General features: G+C 39.7%; 1 protein-coding gene across 1 annotated transcript; it reads left to right on the top strand.

The window, feature by feature from the left end:
- Positions 1 to 13,042: 13,042 nt before the first annotated feature.
- LOC136508682 (uncharacterized) lies at positions 13,043 to 15,866 on the top strand. Its single transcript, XM_066503431.1, has 4 exons — positions 13,043 to 13,376; positions 13,776 to 13,921; positions 14,203 to 14,321; positions 15,569 to 15,866. The coding sequence occupies exons 1-4, from the start codon at positions 13,147 to 13,149 to the stop codon at positions 15,671 to 15,673; spliced, it is 600 nt and encodes a 199-aa protein (XP_066359528.1). The 5' UTR covers positions 13,043 to 13,146; the 3' UTR covers positions 15,674 to 15,866.
- The last annotated feature ends 1,596 nt before the right edge of the window (positions 15,867 to 17,462 follow it).

Raw genomic sequence — 17,462 nt, 5'->3', positions numbered from 1 at the left:
GCTTTACCGCACGAAAAAATGGGAGGGTTTTAGATTTCGATTCTAGAAAAAGAGTAAAGTGCATCGGTGTCATCCCGGTCGTTAAACTCATAAATCGACCGTTTAATCCTCAAACTTATTCATCTATATCATCTTGGTCCTTAAACTTTATCATTCTGGTCCCTAAACTTATAAATCGACCGTTTAGGTCCTCAAATTTATTCAGTTGTATCATTCCAATCCCTAAACTTGGTTTTGAGTCTCATCTGAGTTAAAACAGGGTGGTCTAAAAATTTTATATTAAAAAATAATTCATAATTTTTTCATATAAACTCGAATGAAGACAAACTTTATATCAAAATTTAAGCCCCCGACACGATCTACGACTCTGTAGTTGAAAAGTTTTCTAATTAAAACTGTTTAGAGTCCCAAAATATTATTGTATGTTTATAGATTTTAAAATTTGAAATTTAAAATTAAATTTTGGAACACTAAATGACTTCAAACAAAAAACTTTTCAACTACAAAGTTGCAGATCGTATCGAGAACTATAACTTTCATATAGACCATATCAATATCCAAGATTGTTTGATAATTTTAAATTTTAAATTTTAAAATCTATAAACATACAATAATATTTTGGGACCCTAAACAGTTTTAATTCAAAAACTTTTCAACCACAAAGTCGTAGATCGTGTCGAGGGCTTTAATTTTGATATAAAGTTTGTCTTCATTCGAGTTCATATGAAAAAGTTATGAATTATTTTTTGATATAAAGTTTTTAGATTACCCTGTTTTGACTCAGATGGGACTCAAAACCAAGTTTAGGGACCAGAATGACACAACTTAACAAGTTTGAGGACATAAACGGTCGATTTGCAAGTTTAGGGACCGGAATGACATAGCCGAACAAGTTTAGGGACCGAGATGACACAGATGAACAAGTTTGAGGACCTAAACGGTCGATTTGCGAGTTTAGGGGCCGGGATGACACAGCGGTACAAGTTTAGGGACCGCTGGTACACTTTACTCCTGGAAAAACTAGAAGAACGTCACGCGCGTGGATGCGGGAATCGCCGTTGAAATTATACTACTTATATTTACTAAAATAATTGAGTAAATATCATAATACATGTTAGTGGATAATTTTTAGCATTCTGATGTGGACAACTAAATATATGCTAGTAAATGATGTGGTTTGCTAATATGAATAGATTGAATGAAGATATAATGATATTTGTTAGTTGCATGTGTTAGTGGATGCTAATGTGGACATTTTGTATGACGAGATAGTTGAATATGTTAGTAGGATATTCTAGTGTAGGCTGATTTGAACACTTTGCATGGTAAGATAATTGCTAGTGGGGTTTATCTTTATAAGAGATATAGATTATTAATACCTTAGAAAACTTTATGAATTTATTTTTTTGCGAGGAAAACTTTATGAATTCTCTATATCTTACATTCTTGCACCACTCTGTTACCGGTTTTTTTTCTATGAAAGATTTGTGTTGTCGTGGTCCAAATCCATTGCCTAGATTGACATCTAAGACGTGATATGAATATGATGTGGTTTTTTTATTTTTTTGGGAAAGTGGATTATTTGAAGCCATTGTTTTTTTATGAAGAGTAGGTCTGAAGATATTAAGGTGTTACAGAGTGAGCTAAAATGAGTGGCAAATGTTATGTCCAGTAGTGGAACTCGCTGAAGAGCTGGAAAGGATACCAGAAGCGAGGGGTAGAGTTGTTTTCCGCAATCACCTCCTTCCAAATCAGTCTCCCATCACCTATAGTTTTTTAATCAATTGGGGTCGACACCTTAAATTACATGGGCAACACCGCTCAAAACCAAAAAGCATACAAGGACATTCGTAGAGGTACGTTGCCATGGTAGACTCAACCTTCCCCTTCCGCATCCCCACACCACGCGTGCATCATTTTCCAATGCATCTTGTGTAAGTGCACGCATACTACCACACAAGCCTACTCTCGTGGCTGCATGCTTAGCTATCTTGGTAGTTGCTACTTATCTTCAAGGCTTCGTGAACTAGATGTCTGGATGTATGTCTTGTCATCTCAAACTCGTAACCAAGCTTGTTACTCTAGCACCTCATGGATGTCATGTTGTCTACAACAGTATGCTCTAAAGCTTTGTTGCCCACACCTCCCCCTCCTCTTTTCAACACGAGCCCGCCACATAAAAGGCGATGAAGTGGGAACAACCGATCAACAATAACAAATGCCTCTGAGGTACATATAACCCTAAATTTGCAACGGTTATGAACTTTATTACATCCTAAATAGCCATTACAACACGAAAAAACCAAACCGATAAGTTATGATCCACCTATGAAGATAGAAAATATTTAGTGATTGAGCGTTAAAAATGAAGGAAACCACACGTTACATCACAAAAATATTCAATGCCACAAACAAAGACCTTTTGACACCATGGTGAGCTTGTTGATGTCGTGGATCATGTTGGTATGTAGGTATTTCGACTAAAGAAGGCAAGAAGGTAGTAGAGTTGAAGATTTACGTGCATGTGCAAAGACACGAGGAGCTTGATGAGCCTTTATCAGAGCAAAACCAACCCACAATGTTGAAGGGTCGAGATGGCGGACTAGAGGGGGGGTGAATAGTCCTTTCTAAAATTAATCGCGTCGACTAACTGAAACAAGTACGGAATTATAACTATCGGTCTAGCCAAGACTACACCCCTCTATCTATGTTCTCTAGCACCTTCCAAAGATACTAATTAAGCAATAAAGGTGTCGGCCTAGCTAGAGCTCGCCTAACCAATTCTAGAAGTAAGGTCACACAAACCTATGCCACTAGTACTTTAAGCAACAAGGGAGCTCCTATACAAACTAGTAAGCAAAAGCACAAAGCTATCTAAGCTTACTAGCAATGCTTAATAACAAGGCAACCAATGCCAAATTAGATAGCGCAATTACTTAGCTATACAAACTAAGTAATATGACTAACAAGGTTACACAAACTAAATTAGCCACGTAAGGGAGCTACTTTTATGCTACACAAGCAAGAAGATAACTAGTAAGCTACACAAGCTAACTAATTATAAGAGCAACTACACAAGCACAATGTATATGAGATATAAATACAAGCTTGTAAAAGGGGGTTGCAAACCAACGGGAAGAATAAGGTTGACACGGTGATTTTTCTCCCAAGGTTCACGTGCTTGCCAACACGCTAGTCCTCGTTGTGTCGACCGCTCACTTGGTGGTTCGACGGCTAATTGGCATCACCCACCAAGCCCGCACGTCGGGCACCGCAAGAATCTACCCCGAAAGTGAGGGCAGCTCAATAACACGCTCAACTAGAGTTGCTCTTCGCGGCTCCCATGGGGCGAGCACAATGCCCTTCACAAAGCTCTTCTCCGGAGCACCGCACAAGCTTCTTACGGGCTTCAACAGAGACCACCACCAAGCTATCTAGGAGGTGGTAACCTCCAAGAGTAACAAGCATCACCGGCTTGCAACTCGATTACCTAGTGCCACTCGATGCAACCTCACGATGCAATCGCATTAGAATCGCTCTCTCACACAATTGGATGATCACTATCAAGCATATATAAGATGGAGGGCTCCCAAGCACTACTACACAAGTCACCAAGGCTCTAGTGTGCTCAGCTTCTGGCCCAAGGCCGAGACCCCTTCTATTTATAGCCCACGGGCTAAACTAGCCGTTACTCTTCACTAGGCAAAACTCGGGACGACCGGACACTCCGGTCATATCGATCGGACGCAGGACCTCAGCGTCCGGTCAACGGATGCTCGCCACGTGTCGCCTCCGTTCAACCTCAGTCACTTGATCTCAACGGTCAAGTGATGACCGGACGCAGCTGCTCAAACTAATCGGACGCAGCAACCCCAGCGTCCGATTATTTCCAGTAAGGTACCAGTCATGATCGGACGCGTCCGGTCGGTCACGATCAGACGCTGCATCAGCGTTCGGTCCTTCTCCAACTTCTCTATGTCACCGTACGTCAGCCTAACCGGACACACCATGCCAGCGTCCGGTCACTTTCAGCGCCAGCGTCTGGTCAAAGACCGACGCCTGCAAGCTCTCGACCGCTTAATGCTGTGACGATTAAGAACAAGTATCCTTTGCCCCATATCGATATCTTGTTCGATCAGTTGGCAAAAGCAAAGGTATTATCTAAGATTGACTTAAGGTTAGGCTATCATCAGATTAAGATCAGGCTAGAGGATATACCTAAAACAGCTTTCTCCAATAGATACGGCTTGTATGAGTATTTGGTCATGTTCTTTGGGCTGACAGATGCTCCTGTCTACTTCATGTATTTGATGAATTCGGTATTCATGCCTGAGCTTGATAAGTTCATGGTTGTGCTTATCGATGATATCTTGATTAGAGAATGAGGTAGACCATACAGAGCATCTGAGAGTTATTTTGTCCAGATTGAGGGAATATAAGTTATATGCCAAATTCAGCAAGTGTGAATTTTGGTTGAGCAAAGTACCTTTCTTGGGTCACATCTTATCTAAAGATGAGATTTCTGTAGACCCATCTAAAGTATAAGAGGTAATGGATTAGAAGGTCCTGACTTTGGTTCATGAAGTTTAGAGTTTTCTAGAGTTAGTAGGTTACTATCGTCGTTTCATTCCTGATTTCTCCAAGATAGCTAAGTCCATGACCAGACTACTTCAGAAAGATAAAAAGTTCAGTTGGATGCTAGAGTGTGAAGCTGCTTTTCACACCCTAAGGACCTTGTTCACTATAGCTCCGGTTTTAGCATAACCCAACATTGAAAAGCCTTTTGATGTGTTCTGTGATGTATCGGGTATAGGTTTGGGGTGTGTGCTCATGCAAGAAGGTCGAGTTATTACCTATGCTTCTCGATAATTTAGAAAGCATAAAGTCAATTATCCTATGCATGATTTAGAGCTTATAGCAGTTGTTCATGGGTTGAAGATGTGGAGACATTACTTATTGGGAAACGTATGTCATATATATACTAACCACAAAAGTCTAAAATATATCTTCACTCAACCTGAGCTGAACATGAGGCAGCGAAGATGGTTAGAGCTGATCAAAGACTACAACTTGGAAGTGCACTACCACCCAGAGAAAGCTAATGTTGTAGTAGATGCACTTAGTTAGAAATCTCATTGCAACACTTTGGAAGCCTTGTTGGAAAATGGATTTAATTTGTTATATCCTATGGTGCTGCACAATATCACTGTCAGTTGCTCACTGGAGAGCAAAATCATAGAATTGCAGAAGACAGATGTAGGTGTATTTCACATCAAGTGAAAGATGAAAAAACAAGAAACTAAGCATTTTAGGTTGGATGAAAGAGGTGTGCTATGGTTTGAGGACCGACTGGTAGTACCGAAAGACCATGAGCTTAGAAATTAAATTTTAGATGAAGCTCATTCATATAAGTTGTTTATCCATCCGAATAGTAGCAAAATGTATCAAGATTTGAAAACCCATTTTTGGTGGACCAAGATGAAGAAAGAGATCGCCGCCTATAGGTACGATAATTATGGTAGAGTCAAGGCCATTTATTTGAAATCTGCTGGATTACTTCAGCCGTTGCCTATTCTAGGCTGGAAATGGGAGGAAATAAGTATGGACTTTATTATAGGCCTCCCGCTGACACAACAAGGTAATGATTCCATATGGGTCATTATAGATCGTCTCACCAAGTCAGCACATTTTGTACCAATTAACATAAGGTATCTAGCTAGGAAGTACGCTGAACTGTACATTTCTCAGATCGTGAGACTACATGGAGTATCCAAGACCATAATCTCAGATCGGGGACCATAGTTTATAGCTCGTTTTTGGGAGCACTTACACCAGGCCTTGGGAAGTAAACTAATCAGAAGTTCAGCATATCATCCATAAACTTCTAGATACACTAAGCGAGTGAACCAGATCTTAGAAGATATGTTGAGAGCTTGTGTTATATCTTCCACGAGTTCATGGGAGAAGTGGCGACCTTTAGCCAAGTTCTCCTATAACAATAATTATCAAGTGAGCACCAAGATGGCTCCTTTTGAAGCCTTGTACGGTCAGAAATATAGAACTCCCTTGAATTGTATTGAACCCAGAGAAAGAAGATATTTTGGCATTGACTTTGTCAACAAAGCTAAAGAACAGGTACGTATTATCCAACAGCATATGAAAGCAGCTCAGTCAAGACAAAAGAGTTATGCTGATAAAAGAAGAAGACCACTAACTTTTGAAGTGGAAGACTATGTATACTTAAAAGTATTACCCATGAAGGAAGTGCAGAGATTTAGAGTAAAAAGAAAGCTTGCGCCTAGATATGTAGGCCCGTACCAGATTATTGAACAGAAAGGAAATGTCACCTATAAGTTACAACTTCCTCTAGAGATGAGTGCGATATTCGATGTCTTCCATGTTTCTCAGTTAAAAAGATGTCTTCGCATACCTAAGCCATTGCACCCACCAACATTAAGCTCCAATCAGATTTAACTTATGAAGAGAAACCAATCCGAGTGTTAGAAGAAATGAAAAGAGTAACACGGAACAAGGTCATTAAGTTCTACAAAGTGGTGTGGAATGACCATAGTGAACAAGACGCGACTTGAAAACGGGAGGATTATTTACGTGAGGTTTATCCTGCCTTTTATGAGGAAGGGTAGGTCTTTCAAATCTTAGGACGAGATTCCTATAAGGGGGAGGGGTTGTAACACCCTAGTGTTAAGCTTTGCATTTAGCACTTGTATTTCATAAGCATAAGCATCATCCAAACATTCATGAATATGAGCATATGAAATTTCATCTCATTCTTATACATTATCACATGAAATGTTGATTATATATATATATATATGCTTATGCTTGCAAACATGTATCACCAATGTGTGAGATTGTTATGAGATCATTAAAACACCTTAGACACATCTAGGATGATAAATGGAACACTGTTTGTATTCATGACATAGGCCAATTTTGCTTCTAAGTGCTTGTTTCATTTGAAATGTTATTTTCATGATACTAATTTGATCAAAGTTGAATAGTAGCTTAGAGTATTTGCATGGCTGTATGACCTAAATAAAAGTTGTAGTTCTTGTCATGGGTAACAAACTTTATTTAAGGGTCATGAGCTAATTCAGTGTCTAACATGATCAAATAGACCTCACAAGTATCAACAAAATGTTGTTTTGTGACTTAAAAAATTTTCTAAGTGTTGAAACCGTTTTCAGTTTCAAAGTACCTCACTTTGGAGTAATGTAGTTTGTAAACCAGTGAGAATTAGATGATGGTTCCTAAATCAAAGTTGGAGATCTCACATAGACCACCACCACACCACCATCCAATCCATCTCGCTCACAGCTCCGCCACCACCTCCTCCACCTTGCCGACCCGCTAGCACCACCATTCGAGCAAGGGTAAGGCTGCATTTTGCATCGCTGTTGCCGCCATGGCCATGGAGCGTCGCCGAGCTCTAAGCTTACCGTGGACAGCCCTATCCAGCACTCCTCCCATCTCTCTCTCTCTCTCTTGCTACATCATCGTCGTTGGTATTAGAAGCTATAGCCATAGCTTGTTGAGCCGCTACTGCGTCACCGGTGCCAGAACACGAGCCGCACCGTCGTGAGCCGAGAGTGTCGCCGCCATGCCTGCCGCCGTGGCTGTGCATGCCCGGTTCTCTTCCTCATGCGCTTCTAGACGTTAGAGTTAGGTTAGAGCTAGGTCTAGCTCGAGGCAAGAGCCTAAGGCCAATGCCAGCCTTATCAGAATGGAACACCATCGTGCCGCCATTGCGCTCGCGTCGCCGTGCTGCCATGCACGCGACCAAGCTTTGCCGCGGCTTCAATATGGCTCGATCCATGCCATAGAGCGCCGCTAGGGTTCATAGATGTCGTAGACATGCTTGCTTGGCCATGCCGTCACCGGGGATGGCTGGAGCACCACCGCGTGCTGCCACCGAGCCGCCATGCTCACCTGCAAGCTAGCTCCGGTGACCCTCCGAGTGAACCTAGGGTACCTATAGGTGCGGAATAGGATGGGGAACATGTTGGTGCTGACCTCATCGCCGGCGACCTCACCATCGACAAGCTCTTCGCCGGTCAAGCCGTGCCTCTGTTTTGTGTCGCTGGCATGTGGGCCCCAGCTGTCAGTCGGTTTTTAAATTTGTTTTCTAGATTTGTTTTCATAGATTTGAATGCAAACTTCAAAATTTTATATCTAGAGCTAAGAGTGCCCTAACTGGGTGAACCAAATTTTGTTGGTTTCATCTTAAAGTGTACTATTTGATAAAATTATGAAATCTACTGTTTAGGGTATTTTTCTGGGAGAATTAAATTAAGCAAGATAAGTGCTTTTAAAGTAGTTTATATCTTGTAAAATGCATAACTTGAGCTAGAAAGGTGATAAAATTGTGATTCTAATTTTGCTAGTCTTGTGTTGATATTCTCTAGCTAGGAAAAATACTAAACCTACAGTAAGCATACTTGAAATATGGTCTCCATATTTAATCCTAATTAATTGCTAGTTTCTAGTAAAATTAATTGGGGTAAAAAAACATAACATATGATCATACAAATTTTTACACAGTATTGTTATGCTAGGAGGCAAGTACAAAAAAATATTAAATCTGTTTCTTGATACTTTTTACTATGCTAAACTTTTTTTGCTAAAATAAGCTTATGTAACTTATCATTTTTGTAAAGGTAGCTATGCTTATCAAAATGTCATGAAATTTGTACAGTGGACTACTAAGGTCATTGTTAGACTATTGTAATTTTCTCAGAATTTATTAAGCACTAGAAATATTTATCCTTTAAATCACCTTATTATCTAAGGAAATTAATAAATGAATATAAATAAACTAGTTATGTTTAACCATGATGTTTTCTGTGGTGCTTGAGATGCATATGATATGTTTATGTTCTTAGTTAAGCTTAGAAGTAATTGGTTATATGCAACTAGTTAATTATTGTTTTATAATTCAACTAGATGGTTGCATGTGTAGTTTCTGTTGTGGTGATGATTTCATGATGATAATGATCTTTTCTATAAAGATAGTTAATAACAAAGTTATAGATAACTTACTTATCTACCTTATGTTAAAGTTTCATAGTAATAGGCCTTATGGTTTATGAATTATGGCTATTAGAAATATGTTGTAAAAAATACTTGCTCTCTGGATAGATCTGAAAGATTGAATTGTTTGATCTAGATAACTGTTGAATCACATTAAGGTGATTAAAATAAAGTTATAGCCAATTTTGTAATATTTCCATAATGTCCACAACCATATTGTTTTGATGTGTATAACTCCAGTTATGGTCAAAACAAGTGGCTGCTATCTTGTAGTCCAGAAAATAATTTACACAAGTGTTGTTTAAGTTGCTAGAGAAGAGATATTCACCTACTCAGTAAAACAAAATGTAACTCCTTATCATTTTAATATAATGCTATTAGAAACACTTATGAGGATGCATTCATCACATCATATCATATTATACATGTCATCATATATGCATTCGTGACATCTTATTTCATGCTTATGCATATATGATCGTCCGAAGGGATAACCTTTTTAGAGTTCAATGAAGAAGAAGAGGAGGATCAGCAGGAGACACCTTAGGCCGCAGCTCCAGAAGAAGAGGAGCAAACCCTTGAGGACCTCCCTGAGTGCCCGGATCACCGGCCAATCTCTTTCCTCAAAGTCAAGCCCTGGAGCATTCTAAGTCTCCTATATTTTATAAAATATCGCTTGAGTCTTTTATGTTTGATGCATTAGGTTATGAGAGTTGATTAGAAACACTTGATGCATAGAACTACCTTGTCCAAATACATATACCTTTAACCCTGTGTAGGTCGAGGATCAAATATATGCTTAGCCATGCTTAGACCGGTAGAAGTCGGGTGATTTCCTATCACCTATGAGATATAGGTGGATACCGAAGCACGGTTGGCTATATTTGCCATCGTGGAAAAGAACCATGGGGTAATGTAAATGGAGGCTGGACGGAGTCTATGTGTAGATTGACTCATGTGATTCCGTCTGTGCCGATTAAGGCCCGTACCGTTGTTGGCGCTTTTGTTGAGATTGAACTTATGCTTCTCACTTAGCTGGCCAGATAACTCGTTCCAACCACGAAGCTGAGTAGCTCAACTCAGGCTGGGCCCCCTTCTGTAAAAGTGCGCACTCTAGATTGTAGCAAGGATGTGTGGGGAGCCAGACGTGAACCTAAGGGTTGGGCGGGCTTGAATGTCCTGGCAGCTGGTTGTCCCTGATTGTGAGGCGCTAGGTTAACCCATGAAATATAGAATTGAGTTGTACCAAAGGTGACCTAAGATGATCGTTGATCTAGTCTACCTAGGTTTTTGTTAGGATTAAATTCCCAGCTGATTGAAATCAATTCGAATCGCCGTCTCTCTTGGACAGTGAGAAACTTGGCTAGTCCCAACATCATAGTAATTATATTGTGGAATGATGGTTATGATGAATATGGAATTGTTATATTGAATATAGTTACTACTGTATGCTACTAAATGATACACCACATGTTTGGCATAGGTTAGTTGCTAATCTAGAGATGAATAGCTATAATTAACTTGATAACCGAATTATAACTGTACACTTTAATTGGTAAGCTTTTTATGTAAAATATTGTCAAGCTAGCTCCACTTATAAAGCCTTACATGATCCTTGGAGTCACTTTATTTTTGGTTTATGACGGGTAAGTCTAGCTGAGTACCTTCTCGTATCCAGAGTTTTATTCCCATTGTTGCAGATGGTATAGTTATCATGGCTATTGCAAGAACTGCTTCTGTCCCGCCGTGGACGAGGAGTAAGTCCTAGACAGGCAGCTCTTATTAATCCTTCTGATATGCTTTTGTGGAAGTGTGATCGTGGGCTGGCACTATGTTTAAACAATGATGGCATATGTTAGTTTTAAACTTTAATTTGCTTTCGCTACTATTTCACTGAACTCGGTTTGTAATAACCTAAAGTCATACTCTGATGGGTGAACTGTATTTGTGAACTTTATGTAACATGTGACATGTATGTTGAATCATGTACGATCTTGGTTGTATGTTGATGGTTAATCGAGACCTTCGTGGTACTCGACGGATTACCGGGTTTATATAGGCTCAAGTATGACAATGCAACCTCTTGTAGGCTGCTATTGTACTTGTGCTCTTATAAATTGGTCAGTTCTGCTATATTTCATACATATGAGTTCACCTTAATGGCTTCAAGTTACTTTCTCTAATGATTAGATCCTCAACACAATATGACTCCTCATAGCTTGATTAGTTACTTGACTCAATGCAAGTATTCTCTTCTTCACCTTAGCTATGGTACCTCGGTCCTCAAGCCATCGCTTGCCCTTCACCTTCGCTTAGTCCCTTGAAGCCATTTCCTTTCTATCTTCACCTTATCAAGCCATACTCAAGTCACATCATATTAAGTATTCATTGAAAAACCATTTTTTCAATAGTATGATCCTTGCTTGTATATCTTCTAGATATGAATGTTGAGATCAATCAAGCTTTAGTTTGATTAACATAAAAACATATATGAATCAATATCAATATGGTCAAGCCAATTCATGATTCCTTATATTCTCTTTATTTTGGCTTGACACTCTTAATACTCACTTCAATATCTATCTTCATACTTCTAGCTTGATCAAAGCAATGCAAAGTGATTTTTCAAATCTTTATCCATACAAGCAAACCAACATAGAGACCGACTTATATCCAATATGAGTTGTGTCCTTTGTCATTTAAACATTTGCTTGGTATTTCTTCACTTATGCATTCTTGACTCATTCTTCAATCCTTGATCAAAGCTAATCCACTATCAAACTCCTCTTGTTCATGCAAAGCAAGCCATTATTGAGACCAATCCAAAAATCATCAACTCATGTCTCTTTTAACATTTGCCAAATATGCTTGCTTTCTCATAATACTATGATATTTCTCAACATAGAAGCCATTTCATCAACTTCATTTGCATTGTTGTCTTTCTCTTGAACTATATTTGTTTTCGTGATCTTCCAACACAACAATACACAATTTTGGTCTTGATTTAAACATTATGTGGAATATCATTAAGTTTGTCTTCTTGTTGAACCTATATACACTTCTCATTCCACAGTCCACAAATATATGCAATAAACTCAATTTTCTGTTCAACACTTAGCAAACTTGTTAGACATTTAATGATGTTGTCATTCAATTCACCAAAGCCCACTAAAAGACTAGATGTGCTTGCTAAATAGTGTTGTAAGCATAAGCCAAATAAAATAGTTTTATAAGATTCATTTATGCATATTTGGAACTGTTAAATAGTGTTTGTACTATTTATAATGTAATTTATGAAAAAATTGAACTTAATTATTGAATTCATGACTTATTATGTTATTTCGTATCTATATATACCGAATTATGGAGCAAATTTTTATTCTACTGAATTGCTAAATGAAATTTAGCGAAATTGCATGTAATTTTTTTTATTGCATATCCTGCAATAAAATCCTAAATTCGCAACTGTTCACAAATCACATGTGTTGTAGATATAGCCTCTCAATATCAAGTACTCCCTATATCCCAAATTATAAGTCATTCCATGGAGAATCAAAACATCTTAAGTTTGACCAAATTTATATAATAAAATAATAATATTTATGATCCCAAATAAGTATCATGAGATTCTTTATTAATTATATTTGTCATAAATTCTTATAATTCTCTTTATAATTTTAATTAAACTTGAGATTCTTTGACTTAAAAAATTGAAATGACCCGTAATTTGGAACGGAACTTGGTATCAACGAGCAAGCCGTGTCGAACCCGGCTCGATTTTGCTTTTTTTTTAGCACGCTTTTTTTTTTGAGTGGAAGATTTTGCTCTCATTCGAAAGGCCGTGTTAGGCCTTGTATAGAAAAGGCCAGTTGGGCCTGGCACACCACAGGTTTACTTCTGGGCCGGATCGAGTAGCACCGGTGGGCCCGAGACGAGACTCCAACCCCCTAGTCAAAACCATCCCGTCCGTCCGTTTCCCCGCGCCCGAATCCTAAAGCGCAGCACATCAGTCGGAGAGGCCGCAGCCCGCAGGTCAGGTCGACAGAGAGCTCGACCTCTCGCCGACGGCGACATCCGGCGGCGGCGGCGGACAGGATGGTGGCCGAGGGAAAGAGGTGGCGGTTCGCGATGGTGTGCTCCTCGAACATGAACCGGAGCATGGAGGCGCACTCGCAGCTAGGCCGCGCGGGGCTCGACGTCGAGTCCTACGGCACGGGCACCCACGTCAAGCTCCCCGGCCCCTCCCTCCACGAGCCCAACGTCTACGACTTCGGCACCCCCTACGGCGCCATCTACGACGACCTCCGCCGCAAGGACCCCGACCTGTCAGTGCAAGCACTTACTATCATCTTCCCTCTCCTCGCTGACCTGCCTCCTATGGTTGATTTGGGGAGAAATTGTAGTGTTTAGGGTTCTGGATGTGGTTTATGCGAATTTCAGTGCGCATTTGATCGAAACAGATAGCAACCATTCTAAATCTTACGCAATTTGGGTGTCCTTGTTCGCAATGTCTCTCTCTCCTCGCGAAAAATTATTTGAACAAGGGGGGTACTTGACGAATTGGGTCTGCAGGGATGTTTGTGCTCACTACTTTTCCCGTTTCTTTGTGTGTGCTCACTAGCTTTCCCGTTTCTTTGTGTGTGATCACTTTGACTTGTTGGGCACCCTGCACGATAACTTGAAATGCCCTGCTCTCAAATGGATTTCTGTGGCGAACCATCCAGGTACAAGAGGAATGGGTTGCTGCCTATGCTTAAGAGGAACACCTCGGTGAAGCTGGCGCCTCAGCGGTGGCAGGACAACACCGGCGACGGCATGTTTGATATGATAATGACCTTTGAGGAGAGGGTCTTCGACTTGGTTGTTGAAGGTAATTCATTCACCTCTGAACTGGAGCTTGATTTTGGTCTAGGAGATTTATAAAGCAATTACAATTGAACTATGTGTTGTAGGATTGCATAGTTGTGTAGACATTCAGCCTGATCAGCTGAGCTTGCTGCTGTAGCGCTGCATTCTGCATCTGCAAAGCTCCAGCTAACCAGGACTAACAGCAGAGAGGAACCATAAGCGGCACAGCAGCAGCCCTCAGGAATCAGCACTTCTGATCAGGGCCATTAACTACTGGAAGCTAACATTTGTTTTTGTGTCCAGATATGAGTAATCGCGAGCCGAGGCTGATGAAGTGTGTGCTGATAATAAATATGGATGTCAAAGATAACCATGAAGAAGCTGTAGTTGGGGCAAAGCTTGCTGTAGAGTTGTGCCAGAAGGTAAAAGTAACATACCATATGTAGTGCATAAGGTTTACTGAGTATTAAGTTGTTAGGCTTTGTTGTTAATGATGCTAATGGTAAGTAATCAGTAGGCTGAGGACTATGCGTGCCCTTAGGTTGGCAGCAAAATTAATTGTTAGTTCAAGTCTTCAAGACTTCAAGTAAATAAAACTGAATGATAAATAAAGATCAAAATACATGCTACCTGGATGAGTTAAATACCAAAGAGAAGCAAAACATCCTTCACACTCCTAATAATCTGCTTTGAGGGTTGCTTTTGTTATCCACTAGTCTCACTGCATGCTCACTGCTAGCGGTGGTGAGAGGTAACTAATGGAGAAAGGAGAAAGGGAAACAAGGAGAGGCTGGCAAGGTTTGGCAGTGGAATGGGGAGGCTGCAGGGGTGCTCCAGTTTTGACTATCATGATCATGTACCACAGTAGTACTAAAAGTAACTTTGTTAACCAACTCTTGCGTTTATTTCTGGCTGTCATTGCTTGGTTATAGCAAATTATTTTCAAATGGGTTTCTCACATAATTCAGTTATTCTGATTGGTGGATACAGTCATGTTTAACCGGTGCTCTGTTCCTTGGTATCTGTTGATTAATAAGCTCAAATTCGTGAATTCCCTTATTTTGGGTACCTGCTTTGATGCTGATATCATTGCCAGTTTTCATAGACCACCCCCCCCCACACCCACCCACCCAAAAAAAAAAAATCAGTGTTTCAGAAATAAAGGCTCATAGCTTGCTTCATTGTAATTTTAGATGGTTAATCGATGTATGAAATCAGTACCCTGAATGTATGAACATTGCATCTTTCATAACTTATTTGGCAAAACAATGTTTATTTGAGGTATTTCTTTTGTTTCCACATGCATCATTACAGAAGGCTTGTTTGCCTTGTTGTCTTTGTATTATATTATATGGTATCTAATGCAACATACATTTGTATATCACAATGATGTCAAAATGCTTAATGGTGGTATTGTGCTGTGAATGGAATGCAACATTAACCTTTGCACTGTTGCAACACAATATTGCAGTGGTGAATTTAATGTGTATACTACTAGTTTTCCATTAACCTCATATTCGTAATTTTCTGCCACAATTTTGTGTCCTTTATCGATGGCAAAGATTCAATTTTCCAATGTTATTGCTTACAAATGTGAATCTACTAATGAAACTACACATGCTTTTGGTGACCAATGAGGAGTCAACTTATATATGTTATTCCATGCCAGCTTGAAGCAATTGATGGTGACTGGGAGGGCATAATTGATGACCTGATTACTGCATTTGAGAAGCAGCACAAGCGGAGGCTTGCATACAGCATTTCATTCTACTAACTTGTATAGTCCCCTGTGCGGACAGAGGTGGTAGTGGATGGTTGGTAACTTGGCATTGTAGTAAGCAACTGCACAGGAGTGAAGCATCAATGTTGTGGCAGTGTTGCTTAAATTCTTCCACGCTGACATTTGCAAAAACGGGAGATTTGTGGAGCTTAGCCTAAGAAGAAATAACTTGCTCGTGCTAGCTGTTTTTTATTGCTTCACTGATGCTGGACAGTAAAGATGGCGATGTTGCATCAATGCCATCATCTCAAGCCCATGCCACGTACAAGTTATATATTGTTCAGTTTTGAGTTATGAATCTATGCGAGTGGATATGTGGGTGCTGTTTGTTGTTGTTCCTAGGTATAAAAATCAGAAAGCCATCAATGCAAGTTGCGAGTACATGCATTTTTCGCTTCTTGACTGACTAAAAATCATCTGAAATGCATTCATGTTTTTTTCTGGCCATGTTCAGCAACTTTATGGGTTATCGACATTGAAGTCGACAGGTTTTCATGTCATTTTGCTGGCTGGTTTCTTTCGTGTCCCAAACTTCAGTCACATTTACCGCCTTATTTTGTTACGGTTCAGTTCGCTTCGCTAAAAAGGCAAGCTAAAAAGTACTGTTCGCTGATTTATTATGAGAGAAAAACACTGTACCATGGCTGAAGTCAGGCTCTCCCTTCTAACTCTAAACCCAAGTTTGTTCTAACTACCATGCTTTATGAAATAGAGTATTATGAAATAGAGTATCTTCTGTCCTCTAACCCCAAACCCAGATTTATTCTAACTATCTTCCATGCTTTTATGAATTTTGGCTGGTTCTTTCGCTTGAGGCCTTTTCGATCCAACCAACTAAAAAAGTTACTCGCTTCGTCCAAAAATACAAGTCATCGTATGATTCAAAAATTGTCTCATAATATTTGACGTTATAACTCAACATATCAGTCTAATCATAGCCAACTTATCATCAAATGGTCAGTGACCACTCGCCTGAAGATGAATTAAAAAGCCAAAAAAAAGGTGTAGCGATGGCCTCTACAGTGTAGAGAATTGAATAGAAAAGTATTTTCTAGCCGGAGCGTTGCTCCTGAACTCCATCCGTCACTTGCGAGATTCCCATGCAGGGGTGTTAGGGTCTTTATGCTTGGGCATTGGTCTCCGTGACAAACTTTTTCAACGTCCTTTGGGCCTGTTTGGAACGCAGAAATTTCACAAGAATCACACAGGAATTTCACAGGAATCAGTTCAATTTCACAGAAAAAACACAGAAATAGGAAAAAAAAAAATCTCGCATTCCAAACATGCCCTAACTTAGGATAGAGGGAGTAGCTGCTAAAGTTAGTCGATTTGAACATATCCAACCAATAGACTAGCTAACTATTAGTTGAACACCCAACTAAAAGTCTGGTTGAATAGTGTCCAGCTAATAGCTAATTATTAGTTACTAATGAGTCCAAACACCCCCTCTGAGTATGTTATTTACATTACTTGCTAAAATTAGTTGGGTGAATTCAAATGGATCCAGCTAATATACTACCTAAATATTAGCTAGGCACTCAGCTAACAGACTATTTGGATCCTGCCAGCTAATAGTTAGTTAGATCCAAACATGTCTAACTAATAAGCCAGCTCGCTATTAGTTGAACATCCATCTATAACTAATAAGCCAGCTCGCTATTAGTTGAACACCCATCTAATAGTTAGTTTAGATCCTGCCAGCTAATAGTTAGCTAGATCCAAACATGTCTAGCTAATAGGCTAGCTAGCTATTAGCCGGGCACCCAACAAACAACTAGTATAA

Source organism: Miscanthus floridulus, chromosome 15 (genome assembly GCF_019320115.1).
Source record: "Miscanthus floridulus cultivar M001 chromosome 15, ASM1932011v1, whole genome shotgun sequence".
Lineage (NCBI taxonomy): Eukaryota > Viridiplantae > Streptophyta > Magnoliopsida > Poales > Poaceae > Miscanthus > Miscanthus floridulus.
The sequence above is the reverse complement of the archived record's forward strand: the minus strand, read 5'-3'. Positions and strand labels throughout refer to the sequence as shown.